Source organism: Dendropsophus ebraccatus, chromosome 1, assembly GCF_027789765.1.
Source record: "Dendropsophus ebraccatus isolate aDenEbr1 chromosome 1, aDenEbr1.pat, whole genome shotgun sequence".
Lineage (NCBI taxonomy): Eukaryota > Metazoa > Chordata > Amphibia > Anura > Hylidae > Dendropsophus > Dendropsophus ebraccatus.
Genome location: NC_091454.1, coordinates 17,008,448 through 17,027,760, shown reverse-complemented (window position 1 = coordinate 17,027,760; position 19,313 = coordinate 17,008,448). Strand labels below are relative to the sequence as shown.

At 40.3% G+C, this 19,313-nt stretch overlaps 1 protein-coding gene across 1 annotated transcript in view; it reads right to left on the bottom strand.

Annotated features, from left to right (window-relative positions):
- Window positions 1-19,313, bottom strand: part of ANO2 (anoctamin 2) — a 169,675-nt gene that overhangs the window by 149,825 nt on the left and 537 nt on the right. The window contains exons 2-3 of the mRNA XM_069952744.1: window positions 14,529-14,713; window positions 763-1,218 (exon numbers count right to left, since the gene is read on the bottom strand). Of these exons, the coding sequence (XP_069808845.1) occupies window positions 763-1,218; window positions 14,529-14,713 (641 nt within the window). The remainder of the gene's footprint in view (window positions 1-762; window positions 1,219-14,528; window positions 14,714-19,313) is intronic.

Sequence of the window (19,313 nt, the reverse complement as noted above, 5' to 3'; positions counted from 1 at the left end):
TGGGTTTTCATAATTGTTCTGAGCATAAAAAATTGGTATGTCCTATATAGGTCATCAATAAGTGAAATAGTATCTAGGTAGTTCAATGAGTATTCTAATCTCCGACATTTATGAGTTATCCATGGGAATTGCCATTAAAAAATGTGACAGGAGGTCTCGACTTTATGACCCACACATATGTCAAAGATGTGTGCCTCCTTCCATTGTTCTCCATGGGAGATACCAAAACAGCCAAGTAGTTAGGCTGTTTCGGTAACTCCAATAGACTTCTGGAAATAGTCGTAAAACACCCAGATACTATTCCAACCAATAGTGACCATTACACCCTGGTTGGTCATAAAAGACAAAGAGATACCCCTTCAAGTAATAGACTTGTTTATTCTTCAAACAAGAACAAAGTATTTTAGAAGCTCAAGCTACACTACTATCACGATGATCTTTCTTACTTATTGGAGCCATGATCATCTATTTTGTAGCACAAATCCCAAATTTTTGACGGATTCCTTTAACTTATAATGGGTCCCACTAGGTTTGTTTCCAGGATTTAGTGTTTCCGGGCTACACTATTAATAACAATTGTGAGGAGGGTGGTCCAATGAGTAGCATTGGTAGGCGGATATTTGGTGGGCATCAAAGAACCAAGGTTATGGGCATCAAGGAACCACGGTTATTGTGATCAGAGAAAGGGTCAGTCCGTGACAAACAACAAATATATAAATAATAAGTAAATTCTCCACTTGTTTGGCTGAAGACCCCACTCACCTCAGGGTCTTTTTCCAGTTCTAGTCCAGCTTCAATGAGGTTATGCTCAAACTCCTCTCGTTGGAGTTTTTTCTCCTCCTCAAGGGCGTCAGTGTGGCTCATCTCCACCACGACCACTTCATGTGGATGACATGATGAGTTCCCATTCCGAGAATGTGGGTGTTCATGGTTCTTTTGCTTTAGTTGATTGTGTTCTTGTACTTTCTGTTGTTGGTTTTGTAATTCCCCTGGAAGAGGCTGTTCTGGGGGCGTTTTCCCAATTTCTTCTGGGGTGACTGAATTCCCATTGGAAACAATAACTGGGGGAGGTCTGTGATTTGTAGGGGAACCATTTTGTTGGGCAGTACGATGCCTGTAATGATAGGCCAAGACATAGTCTACTTTTCTTTTACCGTCCCCAAAATGCATACCGGTATGTCTGATGGGTTGGTTTCCATCCACGTAATTGTTAACAACCTGTGTGAGAAGTAATAAGAAGTAATGAGTAAACCCCAATGGGACAAGAACGCACAAACAGATAATGATCCAGAATATTACCTGGGTGACAAAGTGGAAACCAATAAACAAACAGAACCCAAACCAGTCTACATTCTTCACATTATGGCAAGAAGCCAAAGAAGAGTTTACCCCATCTAGATAAAAGATGTGCAAACTTCAAGACTAAAGAAGTATAAGTTACAGAGATGAGCGTAACTCGAGCATGCTTGAGTCCAGTCCTTCGGCATTTGAATACGGTGAGCAGTTGGATGCAGGCTGAGGGAGTATGGGAAAATATAGATACAGCCATGGGTCATAGGCTCTATCCATGTTTTTCCAGGCTCCCTAGGGTCTTGTGTCTCCACCAACCAGCCTACTTATCCAAAGCCACCAGTCACTTATTTTTAGGGTTGCATAAGACATGCACCACATTTAATTTAGTTATTAAGTTAGTTCTTAGGGCCAGTTCACACTGAGTAAAGACGTCGGAATTCCACGGCGGAGATTTCCGCCCAGGAATCCCGCCGTGCTCTGTGTGCTGCTGTAAGATAATGGGGAGGGTGCGCGCTTGTCCGCTCCCTCTCCTCTCCGCTCAAAGAACTAACACGTTAGTTCTTCGAGTGGAGAGCGGTGGCAGCGGACGAGCGCGCACCCTCTCCATTCACTTACAGCAGCACGCTGAGCACGAATTCCGACGATCTTGCTCAGTGTCAACTGGCCCTTATAGTGGGTATTATTAGTGGACAGTATATCAGTATTTCTTAGGTATGGTTTTCTTAATTAGATTGGATATAGAGGTATGGTTTAGTCAATCTATAGTAACATAATTGTGCATGGCGGTTATCACTGTATTAGGGTTTTGTGGTATGGATATTATGGATATGCGGTATGGAGATAAGAGAACCGGTTTGGCCGGTATGGGATCCGGTTCGGATTTTTCCAAAAGTCCAAGTCCGGTCGGATTCAGATTTTTGGAAGTCCGCATGTGCATGTGTGTAGAATAAAACTCTAAAAACTATTGCTTGACCTCCACTGGCCTCCAATGACTACTGCTGCTCCTTCACTGCATTTGTGACCTTTTTCCTGCATAGACCCTGTAATGGTGAATTTCCTGCATAGACCCTGTAATGGTGAGTTTCCTGCATAGACCCTGTGATGGTGAGTTTCCTGCATAGACCATGTAATGGTGAGTTTCCTGCATAGACCCTGTCATGGTGAGTTTCCTGCATAGACCCTGTGATGGTGAGTTTCCTGCATAGACCCTGTAATGGTGAGTTTCCTGCATAGACCCTGTAATGGTGAGTCTCCTGTATAGACCCTGTAATGGTGAGTTTCCTGCATAGACCCTGTAATGGTGAGTTTCCTGCATAGACCCTGTAATGGTGAGTTTCCTGCATAGACCCTGTAATGGTGAGTTTCCTGCATAGACCCTGTAATGGTGAGTTTCCTGCATAGACCCTGTGATGGTGAATTTCCTGAATAGACCCTGTGATGGTGAATATTGAAGTCTAAAAAAAAAAAAATTGACTTTGAGATATTGAAAAGATAATGAAGTTACTGACATGAAGAGCCCTAAATTCAACCAAATACACTACCCCCGTATCATATAGATGCTTTAAACTATGAAATCCGAAGAAATCCGAAATTTGGTTGAACCGAACTTTTTAAAAAAAATCCGGAAGTCCTGTCGGAACGAACTTTTGAAAAGTTCGCTCATCTCTAATGGATATGGTATGGCTTATTGAGCTAATTTTTAAGACTTTTGGTACATATTCAATAAAATTTGATAGGTCACCATATGCTGTAAATATCTCTTGTGGTAGCCAAAGACTACAGATACCATCAGTATCTGCTATACTATAGCAGTTATAGTCACCCTGAACTCCAATCTTGCCTCCTACAAGATGTGGAAGGCTGGATGATAACCCCTATGGGGCTTGTTATATTTTGGTTTTCGAGTTAAGTAAATTTGGAAGAATTCACAGGTCATTGGGTTGGCCAAGGTCATAGGATGGTCCATCCATACATCTTCAGTGTTTTACATGATTGAGTGGTTCATAGACTCAGGGTGGTATTACACGGGCCGATGGGGGCCCGATAATACCTGTAAACGAGCAGCGATCTGCTAGATCGGCGCTCGTTTACTTGGCCTATTACACGGCCCGATAGTCGTTAAACAAGGGCTGCAGGGACATCGTTACCGATGTGCTTGCAGCCTTTGTTTAAACTGTATACATACCTAATCCATGGTCCAGGGTTCCTCTTCTTCTTAACTTCTCCCCGGGTCCGCGCACTTCAGCTTCACAGCGGCTTGTCTCTGCTGACAGGCCGCTCGGCCAATCACTGGCTGCGGCGGTTCCGGCCTGTGATTGGCCGAGGGGCCTGTCAGCTGACACAGGCCGCTGAGAAGCCGGAGCACCCGGGACCCGGTAAGAAGCTCTGAGGAAGAGGAACCCTGGACCATGGATTAGGTATGTATTCTTCTTTGCTAATCGTCAGCGTCGGCCACGCACCGCTATTACACGTAGCGGTTCACGGTCAGCGCCCGACGATCTGAACTTATATCAACGATCAGCCGATGACAACGATCATCGGCTGATCGTTGTCTTTAGTACACGGAACGATAATCGGCCGAATCGGGCCGAATCGGCTGATTATCGTTCCGTGTAATAGTACCCTCAAAGATTTTCAAAAAGGTCAAAGCAGGTGTAGCTTTTCCAGTGAGAACAGTGAGCCTTCTCTGTCCATGTCAGGAACTGTCCAGAGCAATAGAGGTTTTCTACATGGATTTACTACTGCTTGGGACAGTTCCTATCATGGACAGAGGTGGCGACACACAGCACTGTGTCAGATTGAAAAGAATACACCACTTCCTGCAGGACATACAGCAGCTTATAAGTACTGGAATATTTGAGATTTTTTAAATAGAAGTAAATTACAAATCTATATAACTTTGTGACATCGGTAAAGATTTTTTTCCCCCGCCTGAGTACCCCTTTAAGCTCCTACTTATGTGAACCTAGCGCACTTTGTCAGTAAAGTCTTGTTAACATTACGATTGTGCACACCATAGCATATATATACATAAGCAAACTGGGATCACAACATTAGTGCAGGGACAAGCAAGAGCCCCATCGGCTGGATAATATGTTCAAGTCACTTATGAGACACACACACATATTCGTACTCAAGTCATGGTATGCTGTGCTTTAGGGTCTGAGCCCAATCGTGTATACATTTGAGAAATGACCTGAACACAGTCACTTGTTGATTGTGTTCAGCCATTGAAGTCAATAGGGCCCATGCACATATTCAGCATATCAGGGTCCCTAACTTGATCACTCCCCCCCCCCCCCCCCCCCCCACACACACACACACACAGATGCCAAGCATCATGCACTTAGACCTGTAGACTGGTTCGCCCACCCTTACCTGCACTGCCCTGTATATATAGATGACCAGACCAATAGTTACAACAAAGCACTTTTGTCCCTCTGCCCTTTGTCTCCAACCCTCTCCCCATAGTCTGTAAACTCTTGCGTGCAGGGTCCTCCCTCCGCATGTATGGCTTGATAAATAAATGTGTATTTTTCTATGTATGTACCCCCAGAATTGTTTAGTTCTACAGAATCTTTTAGAGCCTTATAGATAAAATTATTATTATTATTATTATTATTATTATTATTATTATTATTACTACATTATATGCAGAATTAGATTTTCGAATAACTAACAAAAAAGTTAAAGGGATTGTCCAGCTACTTTATTTTGTTTTAATAATGACTCAATATAGTAAAAATAATTCAGAATTTAAGTCTGAGTCACCTTACTGACTTGTCCCACTTATATTCTGAAACCTTCTGAGTCCTGTCTGTCCCTTCATCCTATGTCTTGTCTGTTTCTACTTCCTGGGTCCTGTCTGTCTCTTCTTCCTATGTCCTGTCTGTCTCTACTTCCTGTGTCCTATCTGTCTCTACTTCCTGTGTCCTGTCTGTCTCTACTTCCTGTGTCCTGTCTGTCTCTACTTCCTGTGTCCTGTCTGTCTCTACTTCCTGGGTCCTGCTTGTCTCTTCTTCCTATGTCCTGTCCATCTCTTCTTCCTGGGTCCTTACTGTATCATCTGCCCGTGTCCTGCTTGTCTCTACTTCCGTTGTCCTGCCGGTCTCTTCTTTCTGTGTCCTGCTGATCTCTTCTTCCTGTGTTTTGCCTTTCACTACTTTGCCTGTCTCTACTTCCCATTTCCTATCTGTCTCTACTTCCAGCGTCCTGCCTCTCTCTTTCTCCCGTGTCCTGCTTATCTCTTCCTCCTATGTCCTGTCTGTCTCTACTTCCTGGGTCCTGCCAGTCTCTTCTTCCTGTGTTTTGTCTTTCACTACTTCCTGTGTCCTGCTTGTCTATATTTCCCATGTCCTATCTGTCTCTACTTCCAGTGTCCTGCCCGTCTCTTCTTCCAGTGTCCTGCCCGTCTCTTCTTCCAGTGTCCTGCCCGTCTCTTCTTCCAGTGTCCTGCCCGTCTCTTCTTCCAGTGTCCTGCCCGTCTCTTCTTCCAGTGTCCTGACTGTCTCTACGTCCTGTGTCCTGCCTGTCCCTACTTCCAGTGTCCTGACCGACTCTTCTTCCAGTGTCCTGACTGTCTCTACGTCCTGTGTCCTGCCTGTCTCTACGTCCTGTGTCCTGCCTGTCCCTACTTCCTGTATCCTGCCTCTCTTTTTCCAGTGTCATGCCCGTCTCTTCTTCCAGTGTCCTGCCCGTCTCTTCTTCCAGTGTCCTGCCCGTCTCTTCTTCCAGTGTCCTGCCAGTCTCTTCTTCCTGTGTCCTGCCTGTCCCTACTTCCTGTGTCCTTCCTGTCCCTACTTCCTGTATCCTGCCTGTCTCTTTTTCCAGTGTCCTGCCCGTCTCTTCTTCCAGTGTCCTGCCCGTCTCTTCTTCCAGTGTCCTGCCCATCTCTTCTTCCAGTGTCATGACTGTCTCTTCTCTTCTTCCAGTCTCCTGCCTGTCCCTACAGTACCCCTTTAAGAGGTCCCTTTAATTTTACTGGTTTACTACAATAAAGAGATTTTGAGGATGGATTTCCCTGAATCCCTTTTCCCCTCTTTGCCCTATTCTCTATATAAATAATGCAGATTTTTTTTTATATTACAGAAGCCAACTGAGGGACTATAGGTTTACATAGGATATAGGGAGGATTATGAGGTCACAGCTGTGTATCCAGTAAGGTCATCATGATCTAGTGAAGCAGACCAGGAGCCCTACCTTTACATTCTCCAGTCTTATGACCACCAGGATCCCATTTACCTTAGATTATCTGCAAATTCAGTTTTATAATCTTACAGAGGATTTTTAGATGACTTTTAGGTGTGAGTCTTGATTAGGAAACAATGACCCGTTTGATCTGTTAGGGCATATGGATGTGAAAGAATTCAGATATCTATCCATTACCAACAGTGAAAAGCCAAAACAAAGAATAAGACTCACTTTACTTGATTTTATTAGGCACTGTGTAATGTTTTTCATACTTTAGGGAACGGCAATGGGACCCCTCACGGACAGCTCCACCCCAACAGCTAAAGGGTCTTATGTAGAGATGAGCGAACCGGGTTCGGGTTTGAGTCCATCCAAACCCGATCGTTCGGTATTTGATTAGCTGGGGCTGCTGAACTTGGATAAAGCTCTAAGGTTTTCTGGAAAACATGGATACAGCCAATGACTATATCCATGATTTCCACATAGCCTTAGGGCTTTATCCAACTTCAGCAGCCACCGCTAATCAAATGCCGAACGATCGGGTTCGGATAGACTCGAGCATGCTAAAGGTTCGCTCATCTCTAGTCTTATGGAATGGACAAGCCCTTTAAATGGTAACTCATTTCTGTTCAGAAAGCTTTAAGGTGGGGCTATGAACAGTGCTGCACAACTATAGGAATACAAAGAGTAGAACATTCAATACAGACAACCCTCATGGGAATCTCATGTGATAGTCAAACAACAAAAAAACGCATCAATAGGAAAGATATGGAAAGCAAAAACAGCTGTCTACTATGATAGGAGTTCAAGCTTTCTTTGGCTTTTCAAAAACATTTCATGACTTTTATTTAAAAAAAAGTTTGAATAACAAATCCAAACACAATAGAAAATTATTTTATGACTTTTTGAAATGAAAGAAAAAGATATCAGATGGAAACAACAAAGAGGATTAGCCCTACTAAGATAATATGGAGAGGATTCGCGGGCAAAACTGCCGTGTTTCCCCCGCACTCCCCACCAGGACTCCAGGTATCAGCAACACATTGGATTAATGTGAACACAGACTTATTATACATGGAAAGGGAGTCATGTGACTATATAAATAAATGTATAAATATTTACCAAAATAGTCAAGTAAATAAATCAAATCAATTAAAAAAACTTAAATTTAAATTTTAAATTAAATAAATGACTTACAAAAAAGTAATAAAAAGTAATCATGATTAGAATTTTGATTCCTTTACTGCCTACAAATATTAATATTAACCGTCTCCTCTCTTTCTGTTACATTCATCCACCTGTAGTGTTTTTTCCTCTATAGGGAAGGCAGCTGGTGGTACGGCGGTGGGATAATTGGCGGTGTAGCATAACACCTGATGAAAGCGCAAGCCGCCTACTATAATTTGGTCTACGCCATGGAACCCGTGCCTTATAATTATGTGTTATCCACCATGATAATACACCCATTGTTTACAAAACCCTTGCCATGCGGCGCTGTTCCGTTCAATTTTCGATGGTTCTAATTTTTGGTTTGTATAGGATGTACTTTTTTTTAGGGACAAACTCCCGCCCTGGATGTAGGACGACGATGAACCTAATGCATAGATATCTGTATACTCACTGGAAGTCCTTGAAGGCTTTCTGGGTCCATCTTTGAAACTAAATCCAAAAATATCCCCTCCCTAGGAGAGAGTCACCGTAATGCCTCGACAGGGAACTCGGCGTATGTCATCCTCTTGGTTTGGAGAGATAGAGAACCCATGAAACCCTATCCATCGTGAGATGAAACAGGATCCGCAGAGTTTCAGCTTGCTTTGGGACGTGGTGACAGTCAATGGCCGGGCTGTAGTAGATAGGATGTGCTGTGTAACTGATCGCCCGTAGGTCCTTTCTTCTCTTCTGGTTCGGTATAAATCTGGCCACTGTTTTCTCTCATTGCCTTGGCACCTAATCTTCCCAGGTAAAAGATGTCTCCATAGAGACACTGAGAACATGAAGCAGCTCTGCTCCCAGGTGGACGAGGGAGGAGGAGGGGGAGAGAAGACTCTTACCTTGAAAGTAATTGTTATTATGCTAGAGAAAGGAGAGAGTCTCACATCTACCTGACGCCTAAAGGTTCTAGACCTCCAGAACAATAGGAAGAGACTCAACAACAAAGGGTCTGGCTCACAGATGGACACAAAATCCTTCTGAGCCTGGAATTATCCCTTATATAATAGCCGGGATTCCTAGAAAATAGATTTGGCTGGAGGAATATCTGTCTGATTATCTGCAGGGGTAGCAGAGCTGAGTGTGTACCTTCAGGGATTTGGATAGAACTACAGATAAATGATCAGAAATAACGTAATACGTATCTTCCTTAAAGGGACAACACAGACTGAGCTGTTTATCTTTCTATCTATATTGCTTTTTTATGTCTATCTATCTATCTATCTATCTATCTATCTATCTCCTATCAATCTATCTGTTGATCACCTATCTAGAACTCTCTTTCTCTATTTGTCACCTATCTATAGCTCTTTATCTATCTCAGAAATAACGTAATACGTATCTTCCTTAAAGGGACAACACAGATAGAGCTGTTTATCTTTCTTTTTATCTATATTGCTTTTTTTATGTCTGTCTGTCTGTCTATCTCTCTCTTATCTATCGATCTATCTATCTATCTATCTATCTATCTATCTCCTATCTATCTATCTGTTTATCACCAATCTATAGCTCGTTTTCCATATCTATCTCTTATCTATCTATCTATCTCCTATCTATCTATCTATCTATCTATATATCTATCTCCTATCTATCTATCTATCTATCTATCTCCTATCTATCTATCTATCTATCTCCTATCTATCTATCTATCTATCTATCTATCTATCTATCATCTATCTATCTATCTATCTATCTATCTATCATCTATCTATCTATCTATCTATCTATCATCTATCTATCTATCTATCTATCTATCTATCTATCTATCTATCATCTATCTATCTATCTATCTATCTATCTATCTATCTTCTATCTATCTATCTCCTATCTATCTATCTATCTCCTATCTATCTATCTATCATCTATCTATCTATCTATCTATCTATCTCCTATCTATCTATCTATCTATCTTCTATCTATCATCTATCTATCTATCTATCTATCTATCTATCTATCTATCTATCATCTATCTATCTATCTATCTATCTATCTATCTATCATCTATCTATCTATCTATCTATCATCTATCTATCTATCTCCTATCTATCTATCTATCTATCTATCTATCTATCTATCTATCTTCTATCTATCTCCTATCTATCTATCTATCTATCTATCTATCTATCTATCTATCTATCTATCTCCTATCTATCTATCTATCTATCTATCTATCTATCTATCTATCTATCTTCTATCTATCATCTATCTATCTATCTATCTATCTATCATCTATCTATCTATCTATCTATCTATCTATCTATCTATCTATCTATCTCCTATCTATCTATCTATCTATCTATCTATCTATCTCCTATCTATCTATCTCCTATCTATCTATCTATCTCCTATCTATCTATCTATCTATCTATCTATCTATCTATCTATCTCCTATCTATCTATCTCCTATCTATCTATCTATCTATCTATCTATCATCTATCTATCTATCTATCTATCTATCTCCTATCTATCTATCTTCTATCTATCTATCTATCTCTCTCTTATCTATCGATCTATCTATCTATCTATCTATCCATCACCTATCTATCTATCTGTTTATCACCAATCTATAGCTCGTTTTCCATATCTATCTCTTATCTATCTATCTATCTCCTATCTATCTATCTATCTATCTATATATCTATCTCCTATCTATCTATCTATCTATCTATCTCCTATCTATCTATCTATCTATCTCCTATCTATCTATCTTCTATCTATCTATCTATCTATCATCTATCTATCTATCTATCATCTATCTATCTATCTATCATCTATCTATCTATCTATCTATCTATCTATCTATTATCTATCTATCTATCTATCTATCTATCTATCTATCTATCTCCTATCTATCTATCTATCTATCTATCTATCTATCTATCTATCTATCTCCTATCTATCTATCTATCATCTATCTATCTATCTATCTATCTATCTCCTATCTATCTATCTATCTATCTTCTATCTATCTTCTATCTATCTATCTATCATCTATCTATCTATCTATCTATCATCTATCTATCTATCTATCTATCATCTATCTATCTCCTATCTATCTATCTATCTATCTATCTATCTTCTATCTATCTCCTATCTATCTATCTATCTATCTATCTCCTATCTATCTATCTATCTATCTATCTATCTATCTATCTATCTTCTATCTATCATCTATCTATCTATCTATCTATCTATCTATCTCCTATCTATCTATCTCCTATCTATCTATCTATCTCCTATCTATCTATCTATCTATCTATCTATCTATCTATCTCCTATCTATCTATCTCCTATCTATCTATCTATCTATCTATCTATCATCTATCTATCTATCTATCTATCATCTATCTATCTATCTATCTCCTATCTATCTATCTATCTATCTATCTATCTATCTATCTATCTTCTATCTATCTCCTATCTATCTATCTATCTATCTCCTATCTATCTATCTATCTATCTATCTATCTATCTATCTATCTTCTATCTATCATCTATCTATCTATCTATCTATCTATCTATCTATCATCTATCTATCTATCTATCTATCTCCTATCTATCTATCTATCTATCTATCTATCTCCTATCTATCTATCTCCTATCTATCTATCTATCTCCTATCTATCTATCTATCTATCTATCTATCTATCTATCTATCTCCTATCTATCTATCTCCTATCTATCTATCTATCTATCTATCTATCTATCTATCTATCATCTATCTATCTATCTATCTATCTATCTATCTATCTATCTCCTATCTATCTATCTTCTATCTATCTATCTATCTCTCTCTTATCTATCGATCTATCTATCTATCTATCTATCTATCCATCACCTATCTATCTATCTGTTTATCACCAATCTATAGCTCGTTTTCCATATCTATCTCTTATCTATCTATCTATCTATCTCCTATCTATCTATCTATCTATCTATATATCTATCTCCTATCTATCTATCTATCTATCTATCTATCTATCTATCTATCTATCTATCTCCTATCTATCTATCTATCTATCTATCTATCTATCTCCTATCTATCTATCTATCTTCTATCTATCTATCTATCTATCTATCTATCATCTATCTATCTATCTATCTATCTATCTATCTATCTATCATCTATCTATCTATCTATCTATCTATCTATCATCTATCTATCTATCTATCTATCTATCTATCATCTATCTATCTATCTATCTATCTATCTATCTATCTCCTATCTATCTATCTATCTATCTCCTATCTATCTATCTATCTATCTATCTATCATCTATCTATCTATCTATCTATCTCCTATCTATCTATCTATCTATCTATCTATCTATCTTCTATCTATCTTCTATCTATCTATCTATCATCTATCTATCTATCTATCTATCTATCATCTATCTATCTATCTATCATCTATCTATCTATCTCCTATCTATCTATCTATCTATCTATCTATCTATCTATCTATCTTCTATCTATCTCCTATCTATCTATCTATCTATCTATCTATCTATCTATCTATCTATCTCCTATCTATCTATCTATCTATCTATCTATCTATCTATCTTCTATCTATCATCTATCTATCTATCTATCTATCTATCTATCTCCTATCTATCTATCTCCTATCTATCTATCTATCTATCTATCTATCTATCTATCTATCTATCTATCTATCTATCTATCATCTATCTATCTATCTATCTATCTCCTATCTATCTATCTTCTATCTATCTATCTATCTATCATCTATCTATCTATCTATCTATCTATCTATTCACGTCTCCAACTAAATAAATCGAAGAAATTGCGGCACTTCCATACGGTGAAAAAAATCTTAGTGTTTTATTTCATTCCACAAATTAGCCAGCGCGACGTTTCTGTCTTCTGGTCTTCCTACATCCTGAACTGAACTTACCAATAATCTCCAGAATGTGGCCACAAAAGAGTTGGGGTTAGTGAAACCCACCAAAAAAATCACTCTTTAACCCATAAAAATGCTGTAAAGTCTTGGCCACTAGGTGTCTCACTTCCCTGTAAATTAGTGCTTGCTGCCTGTTGTTAGGGGAATTCTGTCTCAGAGCGGCCAGGATGGGACAGGGCTTATCTGCTGGCATGTACAGACGAGAACCTCAACTGTGTACAGCAAGCTAAGTCTCTCTACCTCCTCCATAGGATCCACATTGTTGGGCACTTTCTTATAACATTCTTAGGTGTATTAGAATAGTAATGTTATGACTCCTACTTACAGTGGCCCTGGTCTTGAGATATAACAATCTTCTCCACTTTGTTACCCTGTTCTTCCTGGCACTTTCCATCGATGAGGTGGCCAAGCATGGAGGAGCATGTGACCAGGCTCCTCCCTCAGTGTCTTTCACTGCGTCTGTACATGCTTACGGAGGACGGAGGGAGCAGCATGGTTCTCGATGCTTGTTCATCTTATGGACGAAATCGCCATTCGCAAGTGCAGGGAATGGCGATGTAGTAAGGGGGAAAAGCTTCTTATATCTCAAGAAATTGGCCAACCCCTTTAAAAGGGAACTCCAGCAAACATACTTTCTTTCAAACCAATTGGTATCAGAAAGGTATATAGATTTGTAATTTAGGTCTGTTTAAAAACTTAAGTCTCCAGTACTTATCAGCTGCTGTATGTCCTGCATGAAGTGGTGTATTCTTTCCAGTCTGACACAGTGCTCTCTGCTGCCACCTTTGCCAAAGCAGTGGCAAATCCCCTTAGAAAGCCTCTCCTGCTCTGGACAGTTCCTGACATGGACAGAGGTGGCAGCAGAGAGCACTGTGTCAGACTGGAAAGAATACACCACTTCCTGCAGGGCATATAGCAGCTGATAACTACTGGAAGACTGGAGATTTTTTAAATAGAAATATATGACACATCTATATAATTTTCTGAAACCAGTTGATTTGAAAGGAGAGAAACAAAGGCATCCCTCATATCTGAAAATAGCAACAGTAGTTCACTGCTTAGACCAGGGCTGCTTTTGTGATTAATCCTTAATTTGCTGTGATTGCCGTTGCTCACATAGGACTTTGCAAATCCAGTGCATCAGTAACCCCCTTCCTCGCTCAAATGCCATCCATAGTACGATACTGTAAATCATCCCCCAGCACAGTGTACTTTCTCCAGCACTATGTCATGGTACAACAGGGAGGATGTATGTGCTATGTTGTGATTGACCAGAGAAGTAAGTGAAAGGAAGTTCTGTGTGTGTATGTATACAAATGGCAAACTTCTAAGGTCCAGAAATGGAGAGAATGAAAAACAGCAGCTCAATAGTAGCAGAGAAAGTCCACCATGTCACCGGTCTTAAAGAGGATGTACCACCAGTACATCCTCTTTAATCTGACCCAAGGATCGAACGGCGCAGTCACGGGGAAGACGGGGTAGACGGTGGCGCGGTCCGTTTTTTGGACCCGCGGTCCGGTTCCCGTCTACAGCGCCGTACTATCCACAGGTCCCAGGCCATCGATTCTAAAGGAGCCGCGTCATAGGGGGAGGGAATTCTTCCCCTCTGGGGGCGGGCCGGCCCGCCTCCTGTGCTTCAGCATAGAACGGCGCCGTACACGGGAACTGGGCTGCGGTTCCAAAAACGGACCACGGCATTGGCTTCCCCGCGACGGCGCAGTTCGATCCGTGGGTCAAATTAAAGATCATGTACCTGATGGTACATCCTCTTTAAGGGTTAATTTTACAAAGTAACAAAAGTTTTTAAAATTATTTTGAAATCTCCACTTTTCTGTCAGCACATTGCAGCCCAATTCATGCTTCTCTTGCTCCACTACAATAGATGGAACATTAGATGAACGTAATAGTACTTACTGAGTTATTATGGATATCCACACAAGATGGTTCGAAAGCGCCATTGATGTTACCTTCATGGGAGTAGGCGGAAGGGAGATACTGGGTCACCGTGAGATATTTGTTTTTCTGTGTTGTGTTCTGACCACCTGTTGCTGTTTTTTGTTGCTTTCCATTGCTCAGCTGATTCACGGATAAAGGAATGTCTGAAAAGAAGAGAAATGTTTACATAACGCTATTTCACCACAGATAGATATCAGATAGATAATAGATAGACCTAGTGTTAGGGTCTTATCACACGGCCCGATCATTTTGGTAAACGAGTGCCTGTCTGCTAGATCGATGCTCATTTACTGGACCTATTACACGGCCTGATAATCGGGCAGTAGGGCTGCATGGACATTGTTAGCAACGTCCATGCAACCCTTGCTCAAACGCCTTCAACTTACCTCTTCCCGCTCCCGGTCTTCTCTCCTGTGTTCCCGTTCCTGGCATCAGCAGTGTCTGAGTGGTCTGTCAGCTGACAGGCCGTTCAGCCAATCACTGGCCGGGATCTCCATGGGATCGGGAAAAGGTAAGGTGAAGGTGTTTGACCAATCATTAGCCATCGGTCGCTCATCACTATCACATGTAGTGATGCGCGGTTGGTGCCCGGCAATTTTAGGTCCAAACCTAAATCAAGGATCAGTCGATGATCGTTGTCTCTATTACATAAAGTGATATTTGGCCAAATCAGCCTGATTCGGCCGATTATCACTCCTTGTAATAGGGCCCTTAGGGCCCTATTCCACCGGACGATTATCGTTCAGATTATCGTTAAATCGTTATTTATCGGTCGTTTAATCGATTAACGACCGAACGAGAAATCGTTGATCGCTTTATAAGACCTAGACATATTTTTATCGTTGCTCGTTCGCAAATCGTTCGCATTGAATAAGAGATAGTTCGGTCGTTCACAATAGATAAGAACACAATAGCTAATAAATAGCGAAGAAAGACTATCGCAATTATGATCATAAGTAACGATTATCGTTCCATGGAAATGAGTGAACGTTTTCAGGTCTTTCGCAATAGCGGTCGTTTGAAATCGTTAATCGTTAACGATTATGCAAACGATAATCGTCCGGTGGAATAGGGCCCTTAGAATTGGCCATCATTATCATATTGGTGGGCAATCCTACTCCTGGAATCCCCACCAACTCATCACATAAGCACTGTGACCATTTCATTGCTTACCAGACACAGCTCCATAAATTTTGTAGTGGCCATGGCTGGTAATGCAGCTCAGTCATATTCACTTCGATAGGAGTGATCTGCAGTACTAAGCACAGCCACTAGTAGAGGTTTGAAAGCATGCCTGGTAAACAATAAAATGGCTGCAGTGCTCTTTGACCCCTTCAGCTAGTTTATTGGTGGGGGATGCAATGATCGGGCATCGATATTTAAAGTCTTCTTTACGACCTTGCCTTAGATGGTGGCACTTGCTTCCTTTGACCTCCCAATGTCTTATTATTTCCCTCCGATCTTCTAGATAATTACAGAAGTCTTAATGCATCTAAACAATGTAGAGAAAACTGGATCTGACCACAAACGATGACTGTGCTTCTTATACAGTTTAGTAAATTGTGGTGTCTAGATGACGATGATGTTGATGTCTACTACTTGGGATGAATATCTTGTTTGGTGCTTTTGTATACATACAACATGATACTATATGAAATCGCTGGTTGTCCATTTAAGCTAAAGCAATTTTCTATACCATGTAAACATTTGTATACATTCTTAAGAACCTTCAGTTTACATAGTGTGTGCCCTCTGCATATGAAACGCAATATCCTGGTTGAGGTCATCACGAAGAGCCTACAAAGGATGAGGTCATAGACATGACTTGAATTAAAATTTACTAGACCCATATTATTTGCTGATTACTTAAATTTCTATAATTTTGCTATAGACTCTATGAAAGTTGGTGGTCTGGGGCTACCTAGAAACAGAGTAGCAAAAACATATAGTATCATCTATGGGGACCAGTAACTAAAGAAAGCCACCATCTCCTTATTAAGGAGATCATATTTCGAGAAGTACGGCTATAATCAATTACTAAAGGGGGGGGGGGGGGTGTAGAAGGAAACTGTATGTTGTATAATACGAGGCTAATGGGACAAGGTCATACATACCATAGAGGTAGTCCATGGGGCTATGGCAGTCTATGGCCCTGTTGGAAAAAGGGGCCAAGCAAGGGATGGTAACATCCCTTCTTTTGCCATTGGGTGGCAAAAAGGATGTTGGTGCATTACTTCGGGGGTACAACCCTTTTAGGGAATTGGGGAACTACCCTTGTGAGGCAGCTGTCTGTCTCCTTCTCCAAGCATAAATGATCCTCAGAAATGGGTGGGTAATTCCAGTTGCCAAGTCAGGACTATGTTGGTGTAAAAAATAACACTGCTCTGTCTGTAGAGATGAGCGAACCATGTGAAGAGCTAAATTACAAGAAGCCTGGCTGATACACTGAATGTACTGGCCCAAAGAGATGTTTATTGCTTAGGCTTGAGGGCCCACTTCACGTTCCATGGCATGTCTGGCAATGGCTACGACTCTAGATTAAAGTCTTTGAAGAGTATTTCTGAAAAGTCTGGCAGGGGCGTACGCCAGGGAGAAGGCGTTGGTTCACCTCTTCTCCCTGGCGCCCATCTGTCGTATCCCCTGCAAGGGGGGCTTGGGGTGGGGAGAAGGCGTAAATCGTAATCCACATCTACACCTGCTGGAAGCAGGAGAAGATTTGGTACGCCAGGCGCAGGGTTTGGCTGCCGGCTGGCCAGATTTACTAAGAGGCATGCGCCTGAAAAAGGGGCAGTGTCTAGTTTAAGATGAGCTTACGAGTTTTTTTAAATTCTCTTTTCATATATGTCAGAGATGAGAAAACCTCAAGCATGCTGGGGTTCAACTTCTTCAACGGGTGGCTGAAGAAGCTGGCTGCAGGCCTAGGGAGTCCAGGAAAACATAAATACAGTATATGGCCTATGGCTGTATCCATGTTTTTCAGGCAGCCTTAGAGCTGTATCCAAATAAATTTTTAAGAAATGTTAACATTTTTAATTTGGTCGGATAATATCGGACTAGTACCTGGCTTTTCTGAAAAATGTATTGAAAACCTATGTTCAAGATAGGGCATCAATATCAGATCGGTGGGAGCCAACATTTGGAATTTCTGGTGATCAGCTGTTTATCAGAGCAAAACTGAACAAGAAACGGACAGTTCCGTACATTGTGTAGCAGGAGTGATACCTAAGCTGCAGGAACCAAGAATGGCCATTATTCAATCTACGGAGCTGTCTGCTTTCTTCTCCATTTGATTGTTTGTTGGCAAACAGCTGATCGGTAGGGGTGCTAAGCATTGGCACCCTACTGATCTGATATTGATGATCTATCATGAATAAATGTAGCTCGGAAAATTTCAAATAACAGTTCCCTCAACGTTATGTTTGTCCAACCCCTTTAGATATGCCTTATTGTTTGGAACAGCTAAGAGCAAATATAGCTCCCACCATGAACCATGTATTACATGGTCACCCATCGTGGAGCTTAGTGCAGTGATTACGGCTAGAGGAGCCACCCAAATGGCGATGGACCAGGACAACTTAATTTTAATCATGAACAAATGTTTCTATAAATGTTTCAAAGGCCCTTAAAGGGTCCTCAAAATTAAAATTTATCAGCTAGCTACAGGATAGGTGGTAAGTATCTAACGGATGGGAGTCCTACAGGTGGAAACTCCCATAATCATGAGAATGGGGATCTCTTGTTCCCCTGTGTGAAAGAAGTAGCAGTCAAGTATGTGTGTCTCCACTCCAGTCTGAAGGACTGACAGAGATACAAGGATCGGCCATCTTTGACTGCCCCCCCCCCCCCCTCCACACACGTTAGCCCACTGATCACTGGGGGTCTCTGTAGTTAAACCCCCACCTACGAGATGCTTATAAGTTTTAGTTTTAAGATTAGCACAATAAAGTTAATATTCCAATGCTACCTAATATCATTTGTAACATTGTTAAGTTATTTTTTCTATATTGTTACATTTCAAAGTAGTAAAACGCATTTTATTTAAATATTTATTTATTTTATATTAATGATGATAATAATAATAATAATGACTATTGTTATCAAGCTATTTTTTAGCATTTGTTCCACGTTCCTCCCATTCCTGCTTACTCCTATATATACAAATTACATACATATACAGTGCTGCAAATTCAAGTAAAAGGCACTTTTAAAGGAAAGTTACAACTGATTGGTTAGTACTAATTAAAAAATTAATGAGTCTCTAATGGGTTAACTAAATTATTCCATAAAATGCTTGAGGTTGATAATTATCCAAGTAAACACTAAAGTGTTACGCTTTACAGGTGTGTGTGGGGGGGGGGAGTTGTTTGTTTTTCTGTCTTTTGTTTTTTTATGATCACTCTTTAGTAATACAACCAAGAGAGATCCATTAAAGTAAGGTAACCTAATCATTTCTCAGGCAGTTTTAATATAATCATTTGTAGTGAGACATTTGAGTTCGGGCGGCACAAGCAATACTATTACCCTCTTCTATTGTAAGCACAGTTACAAATATCCAACCCTATAAATTATGGAAGAAAAAGCCTTTTGTTCACCACCTGCTAAAGGAAACATCTTACTCTAAATCTTTTTTATGGGTGTTTTAATTTTCAGTTACACCGGAGTACTAGTACATTAACCCCAAACAGCAACAAAATAATTTCGTCAATTTTAAACATTGTGTTCATACTGTTTTTGTGATTTTAT